Here is a 24037-nt window from a genome sequence, read left to right on the forward strand (position 1 = left end):
AGGCAAAGTTGTGGAAGTAAAGAAGACCTTTACCTTCTCACAAGATTTACACTAGATAATAAATGGATTAATTGGAGAGATAAAGACCATTTTTATAATCCAAATGCTGTAAAATGACAGTAATGGTCCTCATCATCAAAGGACCGGTTGTGTATCAGTAGTCATAGCCACCCTTGGCTTTCCTGTGTTGTTATCTACATTTCATCTTTGATGGTGCACAATATGTGAATATGTAATAATGTGTGGTGGTGCAAGTTACATCCTGTCTATGAGAAAGCCCAGTTCTTCTGCACTTCTACCAGAGCTGAGTCAACTCTCAACCAACTGCACACAGGGAAACACAGTTGTAACAGGACATGAATGAAAAACGTTAACTGATTTACCAAATCTACACGCTCAACAGTAAGAATGAAAAACGGGTCTTGGTTGTTACTTAGTGGTGTACTTAGTGCCAACAAACCACAATTAAATGACTATTCTACCAAATCTTTGTATTTATTGAATCTGAGCATTTCTAGTAGTTTAGTACCACAATACTGCTGCTATTTATGTCAGTATAGGCCATAATAGATGACCTGGCAATAACAGATGGTTGATTTTTCATAACAGGAAACACATTCTGTATAGAATCTCATGACAGAGATAAACAAGTGTCTATCACTTGTTTATCTCTCACTTCTGCTCCACATAAATATTTCAGTTTTGATGACGCAAAGAAATTTGATCTGGTCCATTCTGAGGCTGACAAAATGATACTTGATTGCTGTGTATTCTAAAATGGTGCTTTACAGAGTCATGTGTAATGGTGCTTTACAGAGTCATACACTAAAGTCATGCAGCAATTTTTAAATGGCAAAATAATCGAAAACTATACAGAGGTACATTTTAGAACAACCAAGCCTGTTCATGTATCTTCATTTACCATGAAGCTGGAAAAAGAATGAAGCTGTTTTACTTTCTTTATAATCAGTGTTCACCTATCACACGTATTGCTTTACCCACAAGAGTTCAACGTTAAGAATATCGTGAGAGTGGGTACTTTCAGGTTATATATGCCACATTTTACCTAGTACTGATTTGACTGCTGTCTTGTTGCCTGCACAGCTAACATCTGGTCATGTGACCTTTTTTAAAAAAAAAAAAATTTTTTTACAGATATATTTTACAAATACATAGCACTCTCTCAACATTGTGGATGTGACATCGCATGGAGAGAGATTTTGGGATGTGACACAATTTCAACAAACATTGTGAATGTAAAAACCTTTGCAGAAAAATGTACACCAAATATATAGTTTATGTATATTATACATAGTGTTACTAATGTGATGTGTCTGAAATGGCAGAGTGACCTGCCTAGCTAATCGCTGTAGGGAAATCAATGTAACAACTACAATATGTACTAAGAATGATTAAGAATCTAATGCAACTCCAACCTCAGCCTAATTGATAACATTCTTCTATGGCTTGATCACAGAAATATGGCCAAAATCTGCTGTTGTGACTAATAACCATATTTTATAGATAATAGATAGTTCTGACAATGGTGACAGTGCACACTGACTAGACTTCAAGAATTTCTAGGAAATTCCCCTACTGAGTACAAGCATCAAACCACTCTGTAAATTTCTGGTTACTGATATATAGGGGCTAGTGCACAGGGCGGTGCACCCCATCAACCACAGGCGTTGTCAGCAAGGCACTATGGTAAAACAAATGTACTACAATTCAGTAAGCATCATATGCAGTGATATGTACTGTACATATAAAAAAAATGCCAGCTTTTTTTCAAGGGCCTCGAGTCTTATATCATCTAGCAGTATTAAGATTCAAAAGCTTTATAACGTACACTAAAAACAATATGAATTTTATTTTATTCCATTTCACAATAAAATGAAATGAGATCAAATAAAACACTTGACAACAGAAGTAGTTCCAAGTACTTCTGTTTTGGTGCAGACAATGTCTCAAAGCCATCTGTTGATGGTAGAAAGTCTGGTGTGTGCACGTTATGGTTAGTGTGGCGTGTCTTCCTTTCCCACATCCTCACTCACCTTTGTGCGTTTAAAAGAACCTTTACTTCAACATCATATTTAATAATCAAGTGCTGCGATACAAATGAAAGTGGGTTTAATTTTTGTAGTGACATCACATTAAAGGACATAGATGTTCCACAAAAACAAAATAAAATAAAAACTATAAGATTCTTCTTTGGAAGGTCCATCCATGCTGCACCATACCTTGCACAGTTTATAAAGTTTCAACTTCAAACAACATGAACTGCTGTGTTGTACTGGTGAATTGAGCAGCATCATCATCACTCTTCACTTTCTTACTTTATGCATAAATTTTGGCCTGAACTGTGAATTTGAGAAGTCTGAGATGACGCACTTCCCCTCTCTGCTAACAGACAGATCTTAGAACAAGTTGTTTCCTGAATATAACAGTCATATAGCACACAAGCGGCTTGAAACACACGTGGGAGCCTACATGTGCTCAGTTAGGTAAGTGCACTGGAAGCCACAAACATACAGACACTTTGCAAAACTAATCTGCTTATTTGCCAAGGATTCATGAAAAAATGTAAACAATTTGTTATCAAGTCAATGTGGTGTTGATTCTTTATACTAAGGATTGTGCTTTGACATGTGAATTGTGCTGGAGAAAGAGTATGGTAACATGTGTAAATCATAACAACTGTGTGAAAAACAATGCCCCACCTTTGTGGTTCCTCTCTCATACTTGAAAGAAATGTGATCTAGGACATACTGAGGTTATCACCTTTTTAATCAAAAAAGCAAGTCATTTTAGTCTTACCTCGGAACCACCGTGAAACACAAATAAGCAAAGCTAAAGACAGTTATGGTAATACTACTACTACTACTACTACAGTCAAGAAAGTGAACTCTCAGCAGATGTCTTTGAAATAAAGGAAGTGTTATCTATTATGTAGTAAGAATGTCTAGAAATATGTTTATTGAACTTATTTGTTTTAATTATATTTTTTGCAATATACTGATACTTTAACGTAACAATATATATACGGTGGGGTCTAAAAGTCTGAGACCACTAGTGAAAATGCTTCTGTTTGGCATTCTTTTTCAATTTAACACAAAGGCTTTCATTACAAATGATATTACCAGTAATAACTTGGATGAAAAGTAGAATCTTTGAAACATTTACATGAAGTTCAGTGTTTCTGAGTATCTGATATTTCCCCCTTTCGCTTCAATGACAATGCGCACTCCAGCTGACACAGACTCCACAACTTTATGCAAAACATTATGATCCATGTTAGAGCAAATCCATCAGTGTGTAAACTGAACAGAGACCTAGAAATTGGGCAACATCTTGATTACTGAATAGCCAGGATTTTGCATATTTTCCTTTTTTTTCTGTTTTGGAATTTTCAAAATTCTAAAACTTTGTTTATTTCCAGTTAAATTGTTTTAAAATCCCAGATTTTCAGTGTGGTCTCAGACTTTTGGACCCCACTGTATGTTGTCTCAGTGTATGCCCTGTATGTAGACTTGTACCTCCATAAATGCTTGTCTGTGTTTAGAAATAACTACCACAAAAATCAACTCATATGACAGACGCAAACCAATTTTAAATTGTTTAATTTGAAAACTTATCTTTATACTGGTGGAGTTCAGTCTAAAGACAATCAGCAAGCTAAGCCATGGTCAGGAACAGGAGTTTGTGCTGATAAATAAATGCATGAATAATTAATTTATATAGTTTATTTATATATACTAAATGCTCCACTAAATGGCGACATAAATGCCTGTCACATTAGGTAAAGAAGTATTAGTAACAAGTTAAATCATCCAAGTCAAATTAATATTTTTAATAATATAATGAAAAATAAGATAATAAAACACAGTAAGATCCTAGAGAATATAAAACCATATAGACTAGATATATATTTTATATGAGTGGCATAACAAATAGCACATATGAAACCTCAGAAATCAGTGCAAAAAAAATCAGTGCAGGAGAAGCAGATGCAAGAACATTTCTGCATGCTATAAAGCATACAGCAGTACTATTATAATCAGATATTAGTGCATGAAATGACAGAATATTAAGCTTTCAGATAAGCTGATATTTCCTTAATGCATGTGCAATTTGCATTGCAAGAATAAGCATAACCTCATATCGTGAGAATTTCAACCAACACGTCTGCACATCCTGTATGTATACTTCTCTGCACTTCACCATCAAGATGCAGCTGCTGGAAGTGTGAACTCAATGTGCGAAGGAAGCTGTGAAAAACACTGTGATTTTTTTTTTATGATAAAAGGTTACATATGATTAGGTTTCATACAATAAAACAAGTGCAGAAGTTAGCCGGGAATTGTGTCTAATTTAGTTAGCTGTTGAACTACATTACTTACATATTGACATTGCCTGGCATAGATAAGCATATATATTTTCAGAGACATTGCGGATGTTGTTCACAAGTAAGTTGTAATGAGGTGAAATGTCATCGCTTTTTTTGTCTCTCTGTACAGGGGAGAAAAATAACCTCAAACATGTCGCAGAGTGCCAACGGCAGCAGTATAGACAATAACACACTGTCTATACTTCAAACCAAATGGACTAGTGACCTTATGTCAGCCGTCTATGTCATCGTGACTCTGGTGAACATCTGTGGGAATGGCCTTTCCATGTGGCTGCTGTTGTTCCGCACCTTCCCGAAGACCCCTTCCATCATCTTTATGATCAATCTTACCATCACTGACCTGTTACTGGGCTTAGCACTCCCTTTCCAGATCATGTACCAAGTGCAAGGCTACAACTGGACGCTGGGTTCAAGCATGTGCAATGTACTCACAGTCACCTTCTTTGTTAACATGTATTGTTCCATTCTGACAATGACGGCTATCAGTGTTGACCGCTACATGGGTATTGTGAGACCTATGCACTTCAGACAGGCAAATGTGAAGATCAGGAATGCAATTTTTGCATGCATGGCTATGTGGGCTATAGTTCTGGCAGTTCTCAGCCCATTGGAGAAGACGGATCTGACGTATAAAGTGCAAGAGCTCAACATCATCACTTGCTTTGACATTCTAAAGAAGGACATGCTCCCATCAGTCGCACACTGGGCAGCCTTCCTGTTTGCCATGTTTGGCGTTCTGTTCCTCTGTCCCTTCATCATAACAGTGTACTGCTACATCAGGATCATCTGTGCTCTCATCAAAAATTCCAAAAGCATCCAGAAAGGGCGTGCTGTTCGCCTGGCCTTTATTGTCTTGTTTGTGTTTATTTTCTGTTTTGCGCCCAACAACATATTACTCTTGGCCCACACAGTCACAAAGCTTTACTTTAACAAATCTCTCTACATGTACTATAAGCTCTCCCTGTCACTTAGCTGCATCAACAGCTGCCTGGATCCATTCATCTACTATTTAGCCTCAAAGGATTTCCGTCGAAAGATGAGACAGATGTTGGGGCTGCAAAACCTCAGCACAGTGGATATGGAAATGAGTGAAGGCCGCAGAGAAAGTTTCCATTCGGGTCGCACAGGTTCTATTGGAAAAGCAGATGCTAAGTACACAGAAAGACCTATTATTCGGGCCAATTCAATCGTATAGTTTTCAAAATGTTATGTATGATTTTGCACCCGCTTTTACTTCTCATGTTTTTTGTTCAGTTTTCACTTTCTTTAAGTATGAAGAGGAAGCCAGCATGCTCATGTGATATTTCTAATGAAATCCCACATTTGTGCAGTGAGCCTTCCTTCCTCATTGTAGAGAGTGCTTTAACCATGCTTTTACATCTAATATTTAAACAGTGTGTTCTATATGTTTTTGTAGCATTTGTATATTTTTCCACTCATTCCCTGCGGCCACTCTGTGTATACCAGGTGACTACATTGAACTATATTGCAATTATTTGGAAGTTTTGTCCCTACATTTTTAAATATTTTGTTATGCACAGTTCCAGAAATATTATTTGATTAACATGCACTTTTAAGGCTCTCTGGGTTTTATATTGTAGCTCTTACTAAAACATTCTAGTTAGATTTATTTACTCGCTTTAGTTAATTTTCTTTTAAAGCTCATTATTTTATGGCAACAAATGTGTTTTTGGATAACATTGCATATGAATTACTTTCTACCCCACATGATGAGGTATCGTGGAAAACTGTGGACTTCACAATAAATGTTGCTCATTTAAATAAAGCATTTTTTTCCTAAAGTATTTCATACTAGCCTGTGCTTGTAACAAGGTTAGCCCACCAACTGTCGCTATGCAAATAAGGGAAACACACACTATGCTTCAGGATACTGCATCGTGTTTGTAATTGTCCATCAGTTGAGGAATGTCATATGCGTGTATATATATATATATATATATATATATGAATGACATATTTTTACACCTTCTAAGTCTAGTCACTGTCTTGCACACTGCTTGTTTTAGCATTGGAAATGTGACAGCTGTTGTGTGTTGCATCCTGTGCAAGCCACATAATGGGACCACACCCGTGTGTACAGACACCGTACAGAAGTGTGAAAAACACACACTAGTAAGTTAAACACACAAAATGGGCTTGTTGTAGGGAATTTATATAAATTAGTAGAAGTCTATGCAAATGCTGAGTATTAAAAAAAAAAACATGAACAATCTCATAAGAAGAGATGTTTCTAGACTTAATTCTGAAACATGACATCTGATATGTGCTGATATGTGGTGCACAAAAAATAGATCACTTGAATCTTATTTGAATGATTTTTAACAACTGGTTTGGGTGGCATGCTGCCGTGCTATTTGCTTATGCAATTCTAGTCCAAAAGTCTGAGACCACTAGTGAAAATGCTTCTGTTTGGCATTCTTTTTCAATTTAACACAAAGGCTTTCATTACAAATGATATTACCAGTAATAACTTGGATGAAAAGTAGAATCTTTGAACATTTACATGAAGTTCAGTGTTTCTGAGTATCTGATATTTCCCCCTTTCGCTTCAATGACAATGCGCACTCCAGCTGACACAGACTCCACAACTTTATGCAAAACCTTATGATCCGTGTTAGAGAAAATCCATCAGTGTATAAACTGAACACATGCTTCAATAGAAGGAATAAGATTCATGGATAATCTGGCATTTTGTAAAAAGGAGTTAACCTGGTCAATGTCACAAATTTAAATAGCGACCTAGAAATTGGGCAACATCTTGATTATTGAATAGTCAGGATGTTGCATATTTTCCTTTTTTTGTTTTGGAAATTTCAAAATTCTAAAACGTTCTGTTTACTTGCAGTTTTATTATTAATTTTTAAATGATTTTCAATGTGGACCCCACTGTATGTAGCCTCCTACCTCTGTAGATGCTTGTCTGTGTTTAGAAATAACTACCACAAAAACCAACTCATTCATCAAACCAAAGTGTCTTACAGAAATACTTCTGTGTTTAATTTGAAAACTTATCTTTATACTGGTGGAGTTCAGTCTAAAGACAATCAGCAAGTTAAGCCATGGTCAGGAACAGGAGTTTGTGCTAATAAATAAATGCATGAATAATTAATTTATATAGTTTATTTATATATGCTAAATGTCCTGCTAAATGGCGACATAAATGCCTGTCACATTAGGCAAAGAAGTATTAGTAACAAGTTAAATCATCCAAGCCATACTAATATTTTTAATAATATAATAAATAAGAAGATAATAAAACATAGTAAGATCCTAGAGAATATAAAACCATATAGACTAGATATATATTTTATATGAGTGGTATAACAAAGAGAAATCAGTGCAAAAAAAATCAGTGCAGGAGAAGCAGATGTAAGAACATTTCTGCATGCTAAAACCATACAGCAGTACTATTATAATCAGATATTAGTGCATGGACTGACAGAATATTAAGCTTTTAGATAAGCTGATATTTCCTTAATGCATGAGCAATTTGCATTGCAAGAATGAGCATAACCTCATATCGTGAGAATCTCAACCAACACGTCTGCACATCCTGTATGTATACTTCTACCATTGATACTATTTATACTTGTACTAGAGATTGAGGCTACAGCATAACAACTGGCAAAACTATATTTGAAGCCAGTATCCACTATCCATATTTTTTTAAATTAATTAATTAAATCTTGAAAGAACCAGAACCAGAATGTCAGAAATGGTTTCAAGGCTATTTATAATGTAAGTAATTAGCTGTTGTTATTTAAAACACATATTAAACATACTGTTTTTTTTTTGTTTGTTTTGTTTTTTTTCACAATTCCATTTTGAACACCTGTTACAGGAAATCTCTCTAGCGCCATCACCCGTGGCTCCTTTCACCCATGGTTTAGAAAGAGGCACCGTGACCCCGCCCACTTATGTCAGTGCGCATGCGTGACATTACTTACTCCGTTTACTGTAGAACGTTTAGTAAAATATTTTCCTCATACATAATGGAAAAAGTGTAACACCAGTCTCGGATCACTGTTTTAAGACAGCCATAGCAGACTAGAAAGTTAATTTTGTTATTATTGTTACTTAATCACATAACAACCTTGACTACAACAGCTGTTTTAGGGCACTAACTCATCTCCTTCATTAACTTCCATTCAAACCACTGAGGCTCTGATCTCCCTGTTAGCACTGTGTTACCACTGCTGCTGTAGATCACAGTTTACCCTGCCCTGGTCCTGGACTACTGCCTGACCCTGTGTGTAGGACAGAGGGTACTCCATGACCAGGCTTGGGAACCTGTGCTGTAGATGAAATGAATGGTTTTTGTCTCCCCTGGTGGTGGATCACAGGTTTAGCGCCACACTGCTAATGCGCATGCGTAGAAACGCCCCGCCCACATGGTTCCGGTTGAACTTGGTAGTGGACGCGAGAAGGTGCAGGATAAAAGTGGTGCAGGTAAATAACGAAAACATGAAATACTGCTTCTTGCTTTTGATACTGTGTTAAAGAGCAACATGAGAGCCCTTAACCAACTGCAGGTTTAAAATCTCTACAAGGTATTGAACTGCGTGTGGTAGAGTCGTTATAGTAACTATAGTAAAGTAGTTATTGCCACGCGTTATGAAACCCAGATGTAACACCCTTATTAAATGTTATATTATAGATAAATTGCATCAGTATGGATTAGATTGATTAACACTGTGATCTGCTCTCAGTCTGTAGCCTTGGTGAGTTAGGGGCATGAACCTGATCTCCTGGACATTGGTCGCAGATACCTGGAAAAAAGTACTTACTGAAAAGAGGACTTACTGGATTTAAACAGCACCCTTAATCCCTAAGCACTTAATCTAGTCATTTTTAATGACAGACTACTATTCAAAATGTTACATATATTCCACCAAATTTTCCAAAATTGCTGATTTTAGATCTGTGCTTCATGAGCCAGAGTTTTTATTTATTTCTTTATTTTTTAATAAATACAGGAATTGTATTGAATTTGAATATAAAATGCTCATATCTCTCAATGACTGTCCTGGTTCTCATATTAGGCCTCTGAAGACAAAATGGTGTTGCACCCAGTCATATCCAAGCTGCGTGGCAAACTCGTTGTTCTGGCCAGTGCATCTCCGAGGCGACAGGAGATTTTGACCAATGCAGTAAGTTTAAAACAGTATCACAGTAATAATATAGTAATGATCAAGAACAATTATACATTCTGTCTCTATGCAGGGTTTGCGGTTTGAAGTGGTGCCCTCTTGGTTTAAAGAGACTTTGGACAAGGCCTTGTTTAAAATGCCCTATGAATACGCAGTGGAGACTGCAAAGCAAAAGGCCCTGGAAGTGGCTCAGAGAATGCCACGTGTGAGTCTGCTATTTCTGTTCCCAATATTAGACCCCAATTTTTTGTTTCCAGTTAGAGTTGTCAGTTATCAGTTGTTTAGGTGTTTATGTGTTAATGTGTGTGTGTGTGTGTGTCTAACTCCACATGTCCTGGGTGTAGAACCACCTGAAAAAACCAGATATAGTGATTGGGGCAGACACTGTGGTGGTAAGTAAGGGTGTGTTGTGTTAAATAAAATTTGATGAATGATTGTATAACATCCTAGTTACTGCATGTTTTCCTGTTTCCAGACAGTGGATGGATTAATTCTGGAGAAGCCTGTGGATAAGCAAGATGCCTACTGCATGCTGTCTAGGTGCTTTTGCCCTAAAAAAATAAGCTAGATGTAAAAATGTATTGTACATGTGTAATATCTGTTTTATAGTATCTCTTTATTAACGACTGTTCTTTTTATTCCAAACATGCATTGCAGATTGAGTGGAAAAGAGCATAGCGTATTTACAGGAGTGGTCATAGTCCTCTGTCATGAAAGAGAGGGTATGTTAAGTGTAATCTGAATGTTTACCTGGGTGGTATTTGACAAGGGGTCATCTGATTTTTTTATTTTTTTATTTCAGGCGGAAAAACAGAGCGCACAGTGGTGGGCTTTTATGAGGAGACAAAGGTGAAGTTTGCAGAGCTGTCTGAGGAGATGCTTTGGGAATACATTAACAGTGGAGAGCCAATGTAAGTTCATTTTTCAGCTGCCATACTTGCTATTGATTTAGATTTAGTTTGGTAATAACAGACTAAACAATGAACTATTGAATCTGTGCCCTTTAGTACAGTTCCATACTAATGTTTGCTTTAATTTCTTGAATAAGATCAAAACATGTAATATTTTTTTTAAATAACTGGGTTACAAGATGTTGTGGGTAAATGCTTTAATGGGTGTCAATGTCAGATTTTAAATGTCCATGTAATTAACTAAGTACTAATTACTGCCACTCTTTGTAAGCAAAAGCCCCATACTTGTCATTTTACATGTGACTGCTATAATATATAGCTGTTAAGACATAATGCTTAACTACAATCATGTGTTCAGTTGAATTGTAAAGACTGTGTTTTCTGGCCAAGACCTTCTTGTAGGTCTTTTGTAAAAACAGTTCTGCATTCCTGTGCTGTATCTTTGACAGGGACAAGGCTGGTGGTTATGGGATCCAGGCTTTGGGTGGCATGCTGGTGGAATATGTGCAAGGAGATTTTCTTAATGTGGTGGGCTTCCCACTAAATCACTTCTGCAAACAGCTGGGAAAGATTTACAACAGCTCACCCGAGAGCCCCGCTTATAAGATAAAGCACAAGGACTCAGCAAGGTGTAATGGGCCGTGCACTGCTGTCAGCTCCCTGTCTGAAAAAACTGTACCACCAGACCTGAGCAGCTTCAACAACTCTGACCCGGTGCACAATGTGGTGGGACCTGAGGCTACCAAGAGCGACACTGAGGGCTTCCCCCACAGCATAGTGGAACTACTAGATGGCTTTAAAGCTTCAAAGGTTCGCAGTGTATTGATGGTTGTTATTAAATAAGTGGCCAAAGGCATAAATGAAATTCAGTTGAGATTAGCATGTTTGAAAGATAATAAAATGTTCCTGTAGTGGCTAATTAATCTGTATATTATCCATTCAATCCATATCAGTTTTGAAATCAAAAGAAAAAAAAAAGAAAAAAAACTTTTCTGAATTTACCCATTTATTGCCTTGCCTAATAAATGAATTTACAAAACAACTTTTTTTCTATTTTAGCAGACAATCAAGAATATGATGTTTTAGAATACTGTAATGTCTGCTGAATTTTAGGTGTAGAATTTAACAGTTCATCTGTTTTGACTGGAAAAAAGGGCAAGTGGATGACAACCTGCTAGAATTGGCAGTGGCCAGGTTGATAAATGAGGTAAATCTGTCCAAAATATAATTTTGTTAAATGTAGCCTAAGTTTTGCAACACTTTTTATACTGCATACACCTATTAAACAAAATAATACTGACACTTCTAGCAGGTTGCCATCCACTTGTCCTTTCCATATCAAGTTGCAGTCTTGGCAAAACCTGTGGGCGGACACTCAAGGCTGAGAATTTTCTACACCGATTTGAGCCAGATTGGCAAATATAACAGTGTATGTCATTCCATCGTCAAACATTTTATCCATGGCGTCCATATTCGGCTCCAATGATGCCATATTTCCGATGTCTTTTAGTTATTTTTCCCCCATCTTCCCTGTTCAGATGCTTATATTTAACCCTGCTGGTGACCTATGAACATCTTGATGAAATGAGATTTATAAAAGTGCCTTTTTAGATTTTCATTTTCCACATTTCTTATTTTACTTTTAAGAACAGAAAATGGGAAATGAAATATGAGAAAGCGCCGAAATTTCAGGATTTATTTCTGCAAAACAGTCCATGTTTGGTTTTCTATTTTTTATTTTTTTTAAATTTCAAAACGGATATGGATTGAACAGATTGTACATTTATTCTAATTCCTGATATGCTCTCTGCCAGACTTTGTTCACAGCATCCAAGCTGGGTGTGTTTGACGTTCTGAGTGACTCTGGCCTTACAGTGGAGGAAGTAGCCAATCGAATCAATGCCTCAGTGCTGGGTACTGAAAAGTTACTGGATGCTGCTGTATCCTTAGGGCTACTACATAAGCTCAAATGTGAAGATAAGCCTGGTGAGTCTTGGATAAATAGGTTAATAATATAGTTAAAATAAATTTTTTTTTTTTTTGCTCCTGGCATATGCATAATCTTAGCAGCTAGAGCTAAGGTTAGGCTTAGCTTCGTCATGTAATCACCTGTGAAGCTAAGTAAAGACGCTGTGTTATCATGTTGCAGCAACGAATGCTGTTTGTGCTGATTATATTGTGTACATTGTCTGTAACAGTGTATAGGAACACGGAGCAGGCCAGACAGTTCCTGGTATCAGACAGCCCCCTGTCTCTACATGCATACATCCTGCACTGCAACGACATGATCTGGCCGCTCTTCACACACCTAGAGAGCGCTGTCAGGGAGGGCACAAATCAGCACGAGAGGGCTTTTGGGAAGAAGTCTGAAAATGTGTTTCAGGTAGATGATGATATTGAGGTAGATGATACAGTATATAATAATAATAATAATAATACAGTATGGATTACAGCACAGTAGAATAAAATAAATTCAAAATATGCATTTTTGTATTTCCTTTTTTTTTTGTTGAAGGATGTCTATTTCAAAAAAGATGAAGTGACGTTGCGCTTTATGAATGCCATGCACAGCATCGCTAAGGTGACCGGAAGAGATGTGGCCACAGCATTCGATCTGTCTCACTTCAGAACAGCCTGCGATGTTGGAGGTAGCTGGATGCATATATATTTTACAGCTGAAATATAGTTATAGAGATTTAAAAAAAATGTGCTGTTGCATTCCTGCCATTCAGATGTTAAAATCACACTAATCCTTTGGTTCAGGTTGTGACTGTATTTCTGTATTTTATTTTCACAGGCTGTACTGGTGCCATGGCATATGAGTTCACCAAAGCCCATCCTGAGCTGTCTGTAATTGTTTTTGACTTGCCAGCAGTTATTGAAATGAAAAGTCACTTCCAATCTAAAGAACAGGATGGCAGAGTGTCATTTGTTGCAGGTCAGTGCAAAAGTTTGCACACCCTAAATATTTTACACCAATAAGACATTTGTAGCAGAAATGGCCCAATAGTGTAGGCTTATCTTAAGATAATAGTGAAAAAATCTAAATTTTACTTCAAAGATATGAATTTACCTTTTGATACAAATATTCTATAATAACAATTTTTTTCCACCCCTTAGCTTTATACCTGCCTCCAATTTCTTTAATATCCTCTGTACAAGTTGGCAATATTTCCCCATATTCTTCCTGACATCTCTGGTTCAGCTTCAGGCCAATCTTTGCCTATTACTGTTGACTTCTCTGCCTGTTGATCTTGGTTTTTGCCTTATGTTTTTGATTGTTTTCTTGTTTCTTATTTCTTAAATTTCTTGAAATTTCATTGCATGTATAATTTCTTGGAATTCTTTTTATTTGTATTTAAATTGTTAAAGAGAGGTCCATTTTCTCTGTTTTTATCCAGAAACCATATGGCATACCTTTGCACTTAACTGTATGAAAAATGTGTTAGTTATTAAGTTATTTGAAGTTGTATCAGAGTTGTATCATGTTACTGATATTGAAATACTTTCATTGTTTCTTTTTGTGGGATTAGGAGATTTCTTCAAAGATGACCTACCCAAAGCAGACCTCTATATCCTCGCACGAATTCTCCATGATTGGTCTGATGAGAAAGTACATGAGCTGTTGAGTAAATTGTCCAAGTCATGCACACCGGGTAAGAACATTCTGTCTGCAGACCAGACCATTATGTCTACAATGCTGTATTATTAGTATTAATTAGCATTATTAACAATAATATTAACGTAGAGTTGCTTTGGAAACTATTCAGACCCCTTCGGTTTTTGCACATTTTATTGTGTTTAGATTTCATTTAAAATGGATTAAATTCACTTTTTTTGCCATTAATCTACACACAATAACCCGTAATGACAAAGCAAAACCGTGTTTTGAGGAACAAATGCATGAACTCTCTGTAGACCGCTGGGATTGTAGAGACATAGATCTGGGCAAGTTTTAAAAAAATATTTCTGAAGCTTTGAATGTTCCCAGGAACACAGTAGGCTCCGTCTGTCCGTCGGAGAGTCTCGTTAGTGTGATATCTCAAGGAGTGGTTGAATGTTTGTAGGATCTATTTGGAATTATCATTGTAACCAGCAGATGAATTGATTAGATTTTGGAATTGATACAAATAGGGTCAAGGTCACAGCAAGGTCAAATGTCTGAAATAGTTTGTCTTCAATAGCTTCCTTCCTGTTTGAAGTATATATAAAGGGTATTTCTGGAATTCAAATTAGTAACAAGCAGGACTAGACTTGCTGATAATGTTGGCCTAGAGTTCTACTTGTGAAATCGAAGAAGTTTGGAACCACCAGAATTCTTCCTAAAGCTGGCTGTCCAGCCAAACTCAGTAACCGAGCTAGAAGGGCCTGAGAGGGAGATGACCAAGAACCCAATGGCCACTCTATCAGAGCTTCAGAAGTACACCACAGAGATTAAAGGACTCTGAGAGGAAAACGATTCTCTGGTCTAATGAGACAAAAACTGAACTCTTTGGGTTGAACTCCAAGCATTATGTCTGGGAAAAGCAGATACTGTTCATCAACTGGTAATACCATTCCTATGGTATTCAGAGAGTTCTCTGAATGGCAGCATCACGCTATGGGGGTGCATCTCAGTGGCAGGGATGGTGTGACTGATCAGAATTGAGGGAAGAATGAATTCAGTGCACATGACCTCAGACTAGGGCGATGTTTCAACTTTCAGCATGACAATAACCCAAAGCATACAACCAAGATAATGCTGCAGTGGCTTTGGGAGAAGTCTCTGAATGTCGCCCAGCCAAAGCCCAGATCTGAACCCCATAGAACTTCTGTGGAGAGACGTGAAGATGGCAGTTCACAGATACTCCCCATCCAATCTGATTGAGCTTGAGAGGATCTGCCAGGAAGAATGGCAGAAACTGCCCAAATCCATGTGTGCAATGATTGTGGAGAATTACACAAGAAGACTCAAAGCTGTAATTGCTGCCGAGGGTGTTTTTACAAAGTACTGAATAAAGGGACTGAAAACGTATCTAAATGAGAGATTTTAGTTTTTCAGTTTTAATAAATTTTCAAAAAGTTCTAAAAACTTGTTTTTGCTTTGTCATTACGGATTATTGTGTGTAGATAGTAGGCGGCAACAAAGTCAATTTAATCCATTTAAAAAACCTCTATAAAAACTCTAACACAATGAAATGTGCAAAAATTGAAGGGGCCTGTATACTTTCTGACATGACTGTATATGAAACAGTAGTCACTCAATGTGGAAAATGGGTTACGGTTTTTAAACTCACTCACCTTAAATCAACATTTGAAATCGTTCACACTCAGTCCATTGGGTCCAACTGTGTTTTATTTACAGTAGCTGATAACCTCTTAAGGATAGGAGAGGTTTGCAATATTCCAAAGCTGTAGTACTGGTCATTTATTAAGTAGAATGAACCATTTGTGTGTGACTATGGTGCAGGCTGTGGTTTGCTGCTCTCAGAGATTCTGCTGGATGAGGAGAGGACCAGGCCGAGTCGAGCCCTGCTGCAGGCTCTCAGCATGACTGAAGGGAGGCAGAGGAGCGCCGCTGAGTACAGTAACTTACTGAAGAAGCATGGCTTCAGTCCTGTACATACCCGCTACACAAACAATCTACTAGATGCCATGCTTTTTGTGAAAGATGAGCAAACTTAGCCAGTTTGTTCCTCTGTGGTTGCTTGAAAAGCTTAAAATGTACAAAACACTAAGGATTTTTATGCTATATGGCAACTTTTAACTGTCCAGGACTTTAATTGTCAGTGAAATGTTTCAGGCTGTCTCCTGTACATCTGTAAATAATTATTATTAATTTCTAAAAGCTATCGAGATGTATTTCATCTTAGCCAATAATATAATAAATGTGACTTGTACAAAAGTGTCTTACTTTTTCTGTCCAGATTGTATGTCTACAGAGGCTACTTGAGCAGAGATGTGTCACTATATAACCACTGAGTGGTTGACTGGCAGGTTGTGCTGTATTCCTGAGCCATGCTGAATGAAGCAGTGGGCCTGTGTGGTCTACATGCTGGTCCTCAACATGCCAGTCCTCAACATGCTGGATCAGGCAGAGAGCCGAGAGAGGCGCTTGGCCTGTGTACCCTGCTGAAAATCCAGTTTAGTCTGACGAGCTACCAGAGCACAGGTTGAGCTGGTCAAGCTGGTAGAAAGGCAGAAAATAAACGTAATAAATTCTAAATTACTGCTTCAAATGCAACATCGTAGACAGGTTGTTTTAAAGAAAATAACACAACAGAAAGACAATTAGAAAATCTCAAATATTTACTGATCAATCTAGTCAGTAATGAAGACGGAAAATAGTTTAGCAGCTGGCAAAGTTGATGTGCCAGTGTGATCAGCTCGGCCTGTGTTTTGGCAGCTGGTAGTTGGTCAGACCAGGCTGGATTTTTCAGCAGGGTATTCTCATAGCTCAGACATGAAGTCAGACAGAAGTCAGCAAATGAGTAGAAGTGGCATCTTTGTAGTATTTGGTTGGGGGTCATATTTTCAGAAGGTGTCCATCTAATGAGAGAATGTAACTGTAAGCACAGCTGCCAGCGTGGAGCTCAAGTCTCGGACTTCATCCGCCTTGTTCTCGCGATAAGTGATGCGGCACCTGCGCGGACGGTCGGAGTCTGCGCAGAACGACCTCTGCAGCTGAGCAACTCATCATCATCCATCCGCTTGTTAAAGCGTGCGTCTAAACAGGTTTAATAGAAGGTGCCATGGCTGACGCCGCGATCTCATTCGCTAAAGACTTTCTAGCCGGCGGAGTTGCGGCTGCCATTTCTAAAACAGCCGTCGCGCCAATCGAGAGAGTGAAACTGCTTCTGCAGGTGAGAAGAACATTTTGTTCCCCAGCTCATCGCGACGGCGCGTTAGACAGTCTCCTGTTCCATGCTGTCATTTAAGAAATAGCAGTTATTCATTAATTAGTTTTTATCGCAGCTTTAAACAGCTGGAGTAGTAGATGATTTGGACTTGTGAGTAGTTCCTGCAGCCCGGTGTGACTTTATCCTTGGAGGCCATGTTGGAGTCTCTGCAGCATCCCTGCAGCCTGAGTATCATCTGCACCCGGCATCCGGGGTAATCTGGAGCTGTCTAGGCTGGACCAGATTGTAGTGACACATCACACGTTTTATCTACGTGTTGTGCTACACAGAATGTACGCCTGCGCTTTGGTCGTGTAGATGTAGGTCTAAAAGATGCATTGCTACAGAGTGGCAGCACATCTGCAGTATTCACTGATTTGCCTACCATGAGGTGCATGGCCCCTTTCTTTAAGCTAGTGCCCGTGACTGCGAACCGAGCAAAATGAATCAACTCCGAACTGATTCGAAGTTTCGAAGCCTGGGTTTGATCACGTGACAGCACAGATTACGCGCTATAAAGTGACAGAGTGGATGGAAGGGGAATGTATTACATCTCACTCTTGGACATTGCTGATACTTTCTGCCTTCTTTATAAGTTAGATGTGTGATGTTTCTATAAAAGCGCAAGCTTTGCCTGTTTGTTCACGTTATTTAGCTGAGATTTTGTCCTAAAAATGAAGCCTGTTATGTTGATGATAGGCTACAGTGTTCTTTGGGGGTCAGTGTTAACAGTTTTACCAGTGTTACCAGCCCAAAATAGTCAATGCATGCTCAAAAGTCGTTAGAGTTCTCCATTTTACGTCATATCCATGCTCATTTGCATATTCATTTAATCGTCATGATCATTTTACATATCAAAATATGTTAAAAGAATATAATTTAAAGTATTTTCTAAAGACACAGAATAGGGGTCACCACAGCGGATCACCTCCCATTGTCTGCATATTGATTTGGCACAGGTTTTAGGCCGGATGCCCTTCCTGACACAACCCTCCCCATTTATCCAGGCTTAGGACTAGCCTGTGCACCCAGTGGCTGGGGTTGGCGCCCATCATGGGGTGCAAAGCCACGATCCTGAGATCAAGAGTCCCATGCTCTACCAACTGAGCTAGCCAGGCACCCAAAACAGAAAATAATATATTATAAATTATTTCTTACAGAAAGAAGTCTTTGGTCATGACACCACAAAGTAGTCATGTATGTAGAAAATAGGGTCAATAAAAACTATTTATGCATTTACAGAATAACTATAATTTTCATCAAGAATGCAGACAAAATGAAGCACTGCTAGTGAGTAGTCAGGAAAAAGACATGAAGGAAACAGTTATGGATAGAATAACATACTTTTATGAGTTGTAAATATAGCCAAGAAGAGAGTTTAAAATGAAGAACAAAGATGTCTGGGAACAATGATCATCAGTGATTTGTCGTTGGCTCACACATGTGCAACTCAGTCACGTGTTACACACCTGTGCTGAATTGACTGAACCTACTCTCTGGACTTGCATAACCAGCAGCTGTGATGTGAGCTGAAGTGCCTTATCAAGTGCTGAACAGTTGGAATGTCTGCTGAAAAAAATGGCAAGTTACTAGGTTGTTTTTTTTTTTTCCCCAGTAAAGTGGCTTTAGAGACCCCCAGATCTACCTCCTATGGTTTTTGACCCAAAGCAAAGAAATATTAAATAAATTATTCATTCACAACTGGAATTTTTTGGCAATGTATATCTGTGCTTCATCAGGTTCACACTAATTGGATCCCTTGTCTGGAAGAAAAATAATAATGCAATTAATTGCAAATATAAAATATAATTAATAAATAAACTGCATTCACATTGCAGTGATTTTATGCTGAACGTTCCTCATACAGCCAGGGTTCTATACACAAACTGTGGCTCTCAAGCCAAAATGGGGTCGTAATTTGAAAAACTCGGATAATCTCTCTCTCTCGCTCTCTCTTTCTCTCTCTTTCAACTGGTACTCTCAGACAAACAGCTAAAATGATTTATATTTAGAATAGAATAGAATCGAAAAGTTTGAGACTTGTATTTACCATTGCTACTTTAAGCCATCCATCCATCTTTAAGCTAAAAAACAGTATGTAAAACCTGTGGGCTGCTGATGTGTAATTTAATAATAGACTGCAAAATCCTTGGCAAAATTCTTGACTTTGTTGACTTACCTATTTCACCATGCAGGTACAACATGCCAGCAAGCAAATCAGTGCTGACAAACAGTACAAAGGAATTATCGACTGTGTCGTGAGGATTCCCAAAGAGCAAGGCTTTGCCTCCTTCTGGCGTGGCAATCTAGCCAATGTCATCCGTTACTTCCCCACCCAAGCCCTCAACTTTGCCTTTAAGGACAAGTATAAGCAGATCTTCTTGGGTGGTGTTGACAAGCACACTCAATTCTGGCGCTATTTTGCTGGAAACCTGGCATCTGGAGGTGCAGCAGGAGCCACGTCTCTTTGTTTTGTCTATCCCCTCGACTTTGCCCGTACCCGTTTAGCAGCTGATGTGGGAAAAGCCTCCTCCTCCAGAGAATTCAACGGCCTGGGTGACTGCCTGACTAAGATCTTCAGGTCTGATGGATTGCGAGGCCTGTATCAGGGCTTTAATGTGTCTGTGCAAGGCATCATCATCTACAGGGCAGCTTATTTTGGGATCTATGACACAGCCAAAGGTAAAACGTCTCCACTATTAGCATGATAGATGTAAGCTTTGTGTGTAACGCATGCCCACATACAGTACTTATTTAAACGTATTTGTTTTTGTGTGTGGTGGCGGACAGGCATGCTTCCTGACCCTAAGAACACGCACATTGTGGTTAGCTGGATGATTGCACAGAGCGTCACAGCAGTGGCTGGTGTGGTCTCTTACCCTTTTGACACCGTGAGGCGTCGCATGATGATGCAGTCTGGACGCAAAGGAGGTACGGCTCTCAGATATAACATTTACACACACACACACACACACACAAACACACAGTAGTAATACTGAGAATAATAGACTATAACTCTGTAGCTTGAAAAGATTGAGTGAGTCCACTGCTTGCCATAATGAGAGCGCTTATATGAGCTCAAGCCTTTGTGTTTTGTTCTCACAGCCGACATTATGTACACCGGGACGCTCGACTGCTGGAGGAAGATTGCACGCGATGAGGGCACCAAAGCATTCTTCAAAGGAGCTTGGTCTAATGTTCTCAGAGGCATGGGAGGTGCTTTTGTGCTTGTGCTATATGATGAATTCAAGAAATTTGTTTAATCATGCCAAGCAAGTAGTAAGAATAAAAAAATTGGATAAATAGATCTAATTGCTAAAGTTTGTCATGCTTTCCCCATTGTTCTCTGCAGTGTGTAGCTAGTTATCTATGTAAAAGGCCAGCATAAATCCTTTATATTATTTAACCTGTGTAGCATTTATTTAAAAACTCTGAATTAGTTTCTATTAGTATGTACTAATGCACAAATCTATATAGTAATTTATTTTTGTTGCACATCTTTAATAAAATTGAGTTGGGAATGTTATTGTTTTCTTGTGTATGAACACTTGTCACAACTTGAATAAAAACAAGACTATAATCATGTAATAGGTTTTGACATTACTTGTCAATGGACCAGGCCCTAATGTACTGGCGAGTATACAGCAATGGTTTATCTTCACTAATGTAGTGAGAAAAATTGCAAGATGCTACTTAAGGTCTCTAATAACAAGAATATAAAAGCAGATAAAGGATCAAATACAAAAGATTAAAATTTGAGCCAAGAAATTTCTGTTTATTTCTGTCAAAAGTTAGATAAGCATAGGCTTGGCTGGTTCAGAGATGTATTCAACATGAAGCTTTAATTATCCTCTTTGCGAATTGGAGAACGATCAGCACAATAAATGGCTCCGACATTGTTACCACAGAGCCAGAGAAATGGCCTTCACATTCAGAGCCTGGGTGACATGACAAGTAGCCTTTTTTTGTGGAACACCGCTAAAAGTATTTTCCTTCTCAAGCAATAAGGAAGTCATATTTTCATGGTGATTTTCTTGTCAGTATGTCAAGTTATGTCAGGCTGATCTCGATTAATAAGATCCCATTATCAGGAATGTGAACGTCCAGGTGAAAAGGACAGCAATTTGTGTCCACATGCGACAGTGAAATGAGATATTGGCCATCATGTGAAATATGTTACATTGAGAAACCACATTTGCAGAGATGTTATTCTTGACTAAACAGCAGGAATGCTTGTAAACACAATAAAAGTAAATACCTCAGATGCTTAAATGTGTTTTTGTTTTTTTTTACATTACAGTGTCCTTCTTGTCTTCAACACAAAGTATCTAATGATAACTATGCCATAAAAACTCCTTTTTAAAAACTCCTTTAATATTTCTATTCAACCAAGTCTTATTATTCCTTAAGTTTCCTAATATTCATATATTTCCACTCTAGTGATATATTATCAATATGTAAATATTGGTACACTGTTATGAAGGTATTATTACATAGTTTACTGAAAATAACATCGTGGTTTACCTGATACTGTAAATTGATCCACTATCCTCAGCGTGATAGATGAGTTTAAATAAGAATCTTTGGCTAAAAAATGAAACAGAACCATAATGGTTCCCTTGAACCAAAGTTTTTCAAAGAGTCTGTAATCAGGCTGGTCTGAAATCACAGCTGGCCACACTCAGTCGGTAATGTCTCCCAATTGTTTATCAACAGAGAGATTTTGCAAGTCTATGTAATGAAAACCGCACAAGTCATGCAACGTATATAGAGATCAAAGGCCAATGTCAATTACTGAAATGACTGCAAAACTGAGCAATCTTCTGTAATGTGAGCTGCCTTGTCTGACTCCCATCATACTGTACATGTCAGATAAATATTAAGTCATTTTCCTCCAGTGCAACTCTAAAAACGGCATGGGATTGCCAACCTGCAAGTAATTATAGTACTAGTGTTAAGTGCTTTGATATTAAAATGACTGGTTTAAAACCATTAACTGTTCTCAGATAGCAGCAAATTTACAACTGCTTCCATATGTTGCTGGTATGGAAAACTGGGTATATGGCTAGCATGTGACATAACCATATCTGCTTTTTACTACAGTAATCAGAAAGCATTTTTTGCATCAGCTAGTTATGAAAACACATCATTTGGGCATTATATGACAGATATATTTTATCCTTTCATATATAGATCTAAATTTGCTGAAGGGGTTTTGTCAGTTTGTTCACATTTATGGTAGAAAATCAAGTCGTTCATAAAATGGGTTCTGGGAAGGGTGGTGCAGTTACACTCAATAGCCACATGATGGCACTGTTGAAAAGGAAATCGACACATCAACGACCCATATTACAGAAATCAGGTCTACTGACATAACTGATATAACAGGCCTAGGCACATCATTAAAGTTCACAAGGAACTGCAGTATTCAGAGACATGTCTGAATCCTAAACATTTTAATAACTTTAATTCACCCCGACCCTTCCTGGTGTGTAGTTGAGTGAAGCGTCCCCATCTATCACGTCTGCACCATGGGTGTTAGCTTTTGGTTGTAAAATTTGGCTAAATTAATAGGAAACCATAGTTTTCATAACGTCTTTTAATCCCCGCCTGTGGAGGAAGTAGCCTATCCTGTAGAAGATATTAGTTGCTTATTCTAGTGCTTATGAACTATAAACTCTTTTTTTTTTTAAAGAGCACATTTCACCAAAACAAAGAGCTGATGAATTCTTCTTTCAGTCACAGTTTACTACGATGGGCTTTGTAGCAGTTTTGTTGCCGTGAATTGTCTTGGTCAGGGGTGGCCCTGAAATGCCACCCCAGAAATGTCGTTCTTTCAGCTGCACCCGTTAGGGGTTACCACAGCGGATCACCTTCCATTGTCCGCATATTGATTTGGCACAGTTTTTGCACCGAATGCCCTTCCTGATGCAACCCTCCCCATTTATCCAGGCTTGGGACCGGCACTGGAAGTGCACTTGCCTATGCACCCCCAGTAGCTGGGGTTGGTGCTCAGTGTGGGGCTCAAACCCACAAACCTGAGATCAAAAGTCCCGTGCTCTACTCAGTAGATGTGATGACTCCAGCAACTGTTCATAAATGAGCCTTTTCATTCTCATTTTATTTTGTTCATATAGAGAAAAGGTAATAGTGCTGGAGGACATGCCATAAAGCATGCACGCACCTGTAGCAGTGACGGTCAAGACGAAATCATGATTGCTGTATTGAATTGACTGTTCAATCAAATCACCATTTAAAACCTGCCCAACTGACTGCACATCATCTCAAACTGTGGCCAAACCTAAACTAAATTATGGTCTATATCAGCACAGTGTAAGTCCTATTTGTTTCTACATTAGCTAGATTATGAATAGCCTACCCTTACTTTAGAAAAGGTAAAGGAAACACACAACTACAACAAGATCTGTGGACTTTCTTTAAAAAGACAAAGTGCAGGTAGGATAATTAGCACTATGCACTGAAAGAAATTTAAATATTTAATTAGGCTATTACATTCACAACCCATCCCCCAACAATGCCGGCATGAAACTTAAACCACTGTTTTCTACAGGATACTGTACGATGTTCACTGTCACCTCAGTCTCCCTTCAGTATGCCCTGACACAGCTATCTATCTATATATGTATATATATATATATATATATGTAT

At 38.2% G+C, this 24037-nt stretch overlaps 3 protein-coding genes across 4 annotated transcripts; all 3 read left to right on the top strand.

Moving 5' to 3' along the window:
- The first annotated feature begins 2247 nt into the window (after positions 1–2247).
- p2ry8 (P2Y receptor family member 8) lies at positions 2248–6213 on the top strand. Its single transcript, XM_026912787.3, has 2 exons — positions 2248–2504; positions 4518–6213. Exon 2 carries the CDS (start codon positions 4539–4541, stop codon positions 5601–5603), a length of 1065 nt encoding a protein of 354 aa, XP_026768588.3. The 5' UTR covers positions 2248–2504; positions 4518–4538; the 3' UTR covers positions 5604–6213.
- Positions 6214–8752: 2539 nt separating this feature from the next.
- Positions 8753–16374, top strand: asmtl (acetylserotonin O-methyltransferase-like). Of its 2 annotated transcripts, none has more exons than XM_026947124.3 (14): positions 8753–8878; positions 9472–9579; positions 9653–9784; positions 9924–9971; positions 10055–10119; positions 10237–10301; positions 10382–10490; positions 10940–11300; positions 12305–12476; positions 12689–12891; positions 13006–13138; positions 13288–13428; positions 14024–14146; positions 15940–16374. In XM_026947124.3, the coding sequence occupies exons 1-14, from the start codon at positions 8792–8794 to the stop codon at positions 16152–16154; spliced, it is 1962 nt and encodes a 653-aa protein (XP_026802925.3). In that variant the 5' UTR covers positions 8753–8791; the 3' UTR covers positions 16155–16374. The 2 variants fall into 2 exon arrangements, with proteins under 2 accessions (XP_026802925.3, XP_026802931.3); XM_026947130.3 differs by having other exon boundaries at positions 12689–12873.
- A 740-nt stretch (positions 16375–17114) lies between these two features.
- slc25a6 (solute carrier family 25 member 6) lies at positions 17115–21632 on the top strand. Its single transcript, XM_026946089.3, has 4 exons — positions 17115–17332; positions 19564–20050; positions 20159–20299; positions 20474–21632. The coding sequence occupies exons 1-4, from the start codon at positions 17222–17224 to the stop codon at positions 20629–20631; spliced, it is 897 nt and encodes a 298-aa protein (XP_026801890.1). The 5' UTR covers positions 17115–17221; the 3' UTR covers positions 20632–21632.
- The last annotated feature ends 2405 nt before the right edge of the window (positions 21633–24037 follow it).

This window comes from Pangasianodon hypophthalmus, chromosome 5 (assembly GCF_027358585.1).
Source record: "Pangasianodon hypophthalmus isolate fPanHyp1 chromosome 5, fPanHyp1.pri, whole genome shotgun sequence".
NCBI lineage: Eukaryota > Metazoa > Chordata > Actinopteri > Siluriformes > Pangasiidae > Pangasianodon > Pangasianodon hypophthalmus.

Bases quoted from the DNA above. Each gene is read 5' to 3' on its own strand.
- asmtl (XM_026947124.3), top strand. From the start codon at position 8,792: ATGCGCATGCGTAGAAACGCCCCGCCCACATGGTTCCGGTTGAACTTG. The intron at 10,302-10,381 runs GTATGTTAAGTG...TTTTTATTTCAG, and splicing joins CCTCTGTCATGAAAGAGAGG to GCGGAAAAACAGAGCGCACA. The intron at 13,429-14,023 runs GTCAGTGCAAAA...TTGTGGGATTAG, and splicing joins CAGAGTGTCATTTGTTGCAG to GAGATTTCTTCAAAGATGAC.
- slc25a6 (XM_026946089.3), top strand. From the start codon at position 17,222: ATGGCTGACGCCGCGATCTCATTCGCTAAAGACTTTCTAGCCGGCGGA. The intron at 17,333-19,563 runs GTGAGAAGAACA...TTCACCATGCAG, and splicing joins GAGTGAAACTGCTTCTGCAG to GTACAACATGCCAGCAAGCA. The intron at 20,300-20,473 runs GTACGGCTCTCA...TTGTTCTCACAG, and splicing joins GCAGTCTGGACGCAAAGGAG to CCGACATTATGTACACCGGG.
- p2ry8 (XM_026912787.3), top strand. From the start codon at position 4,539: ATGTCGCAGAGTGCCAACGGCAGCAGTATAGACAATAACACACTGTCT.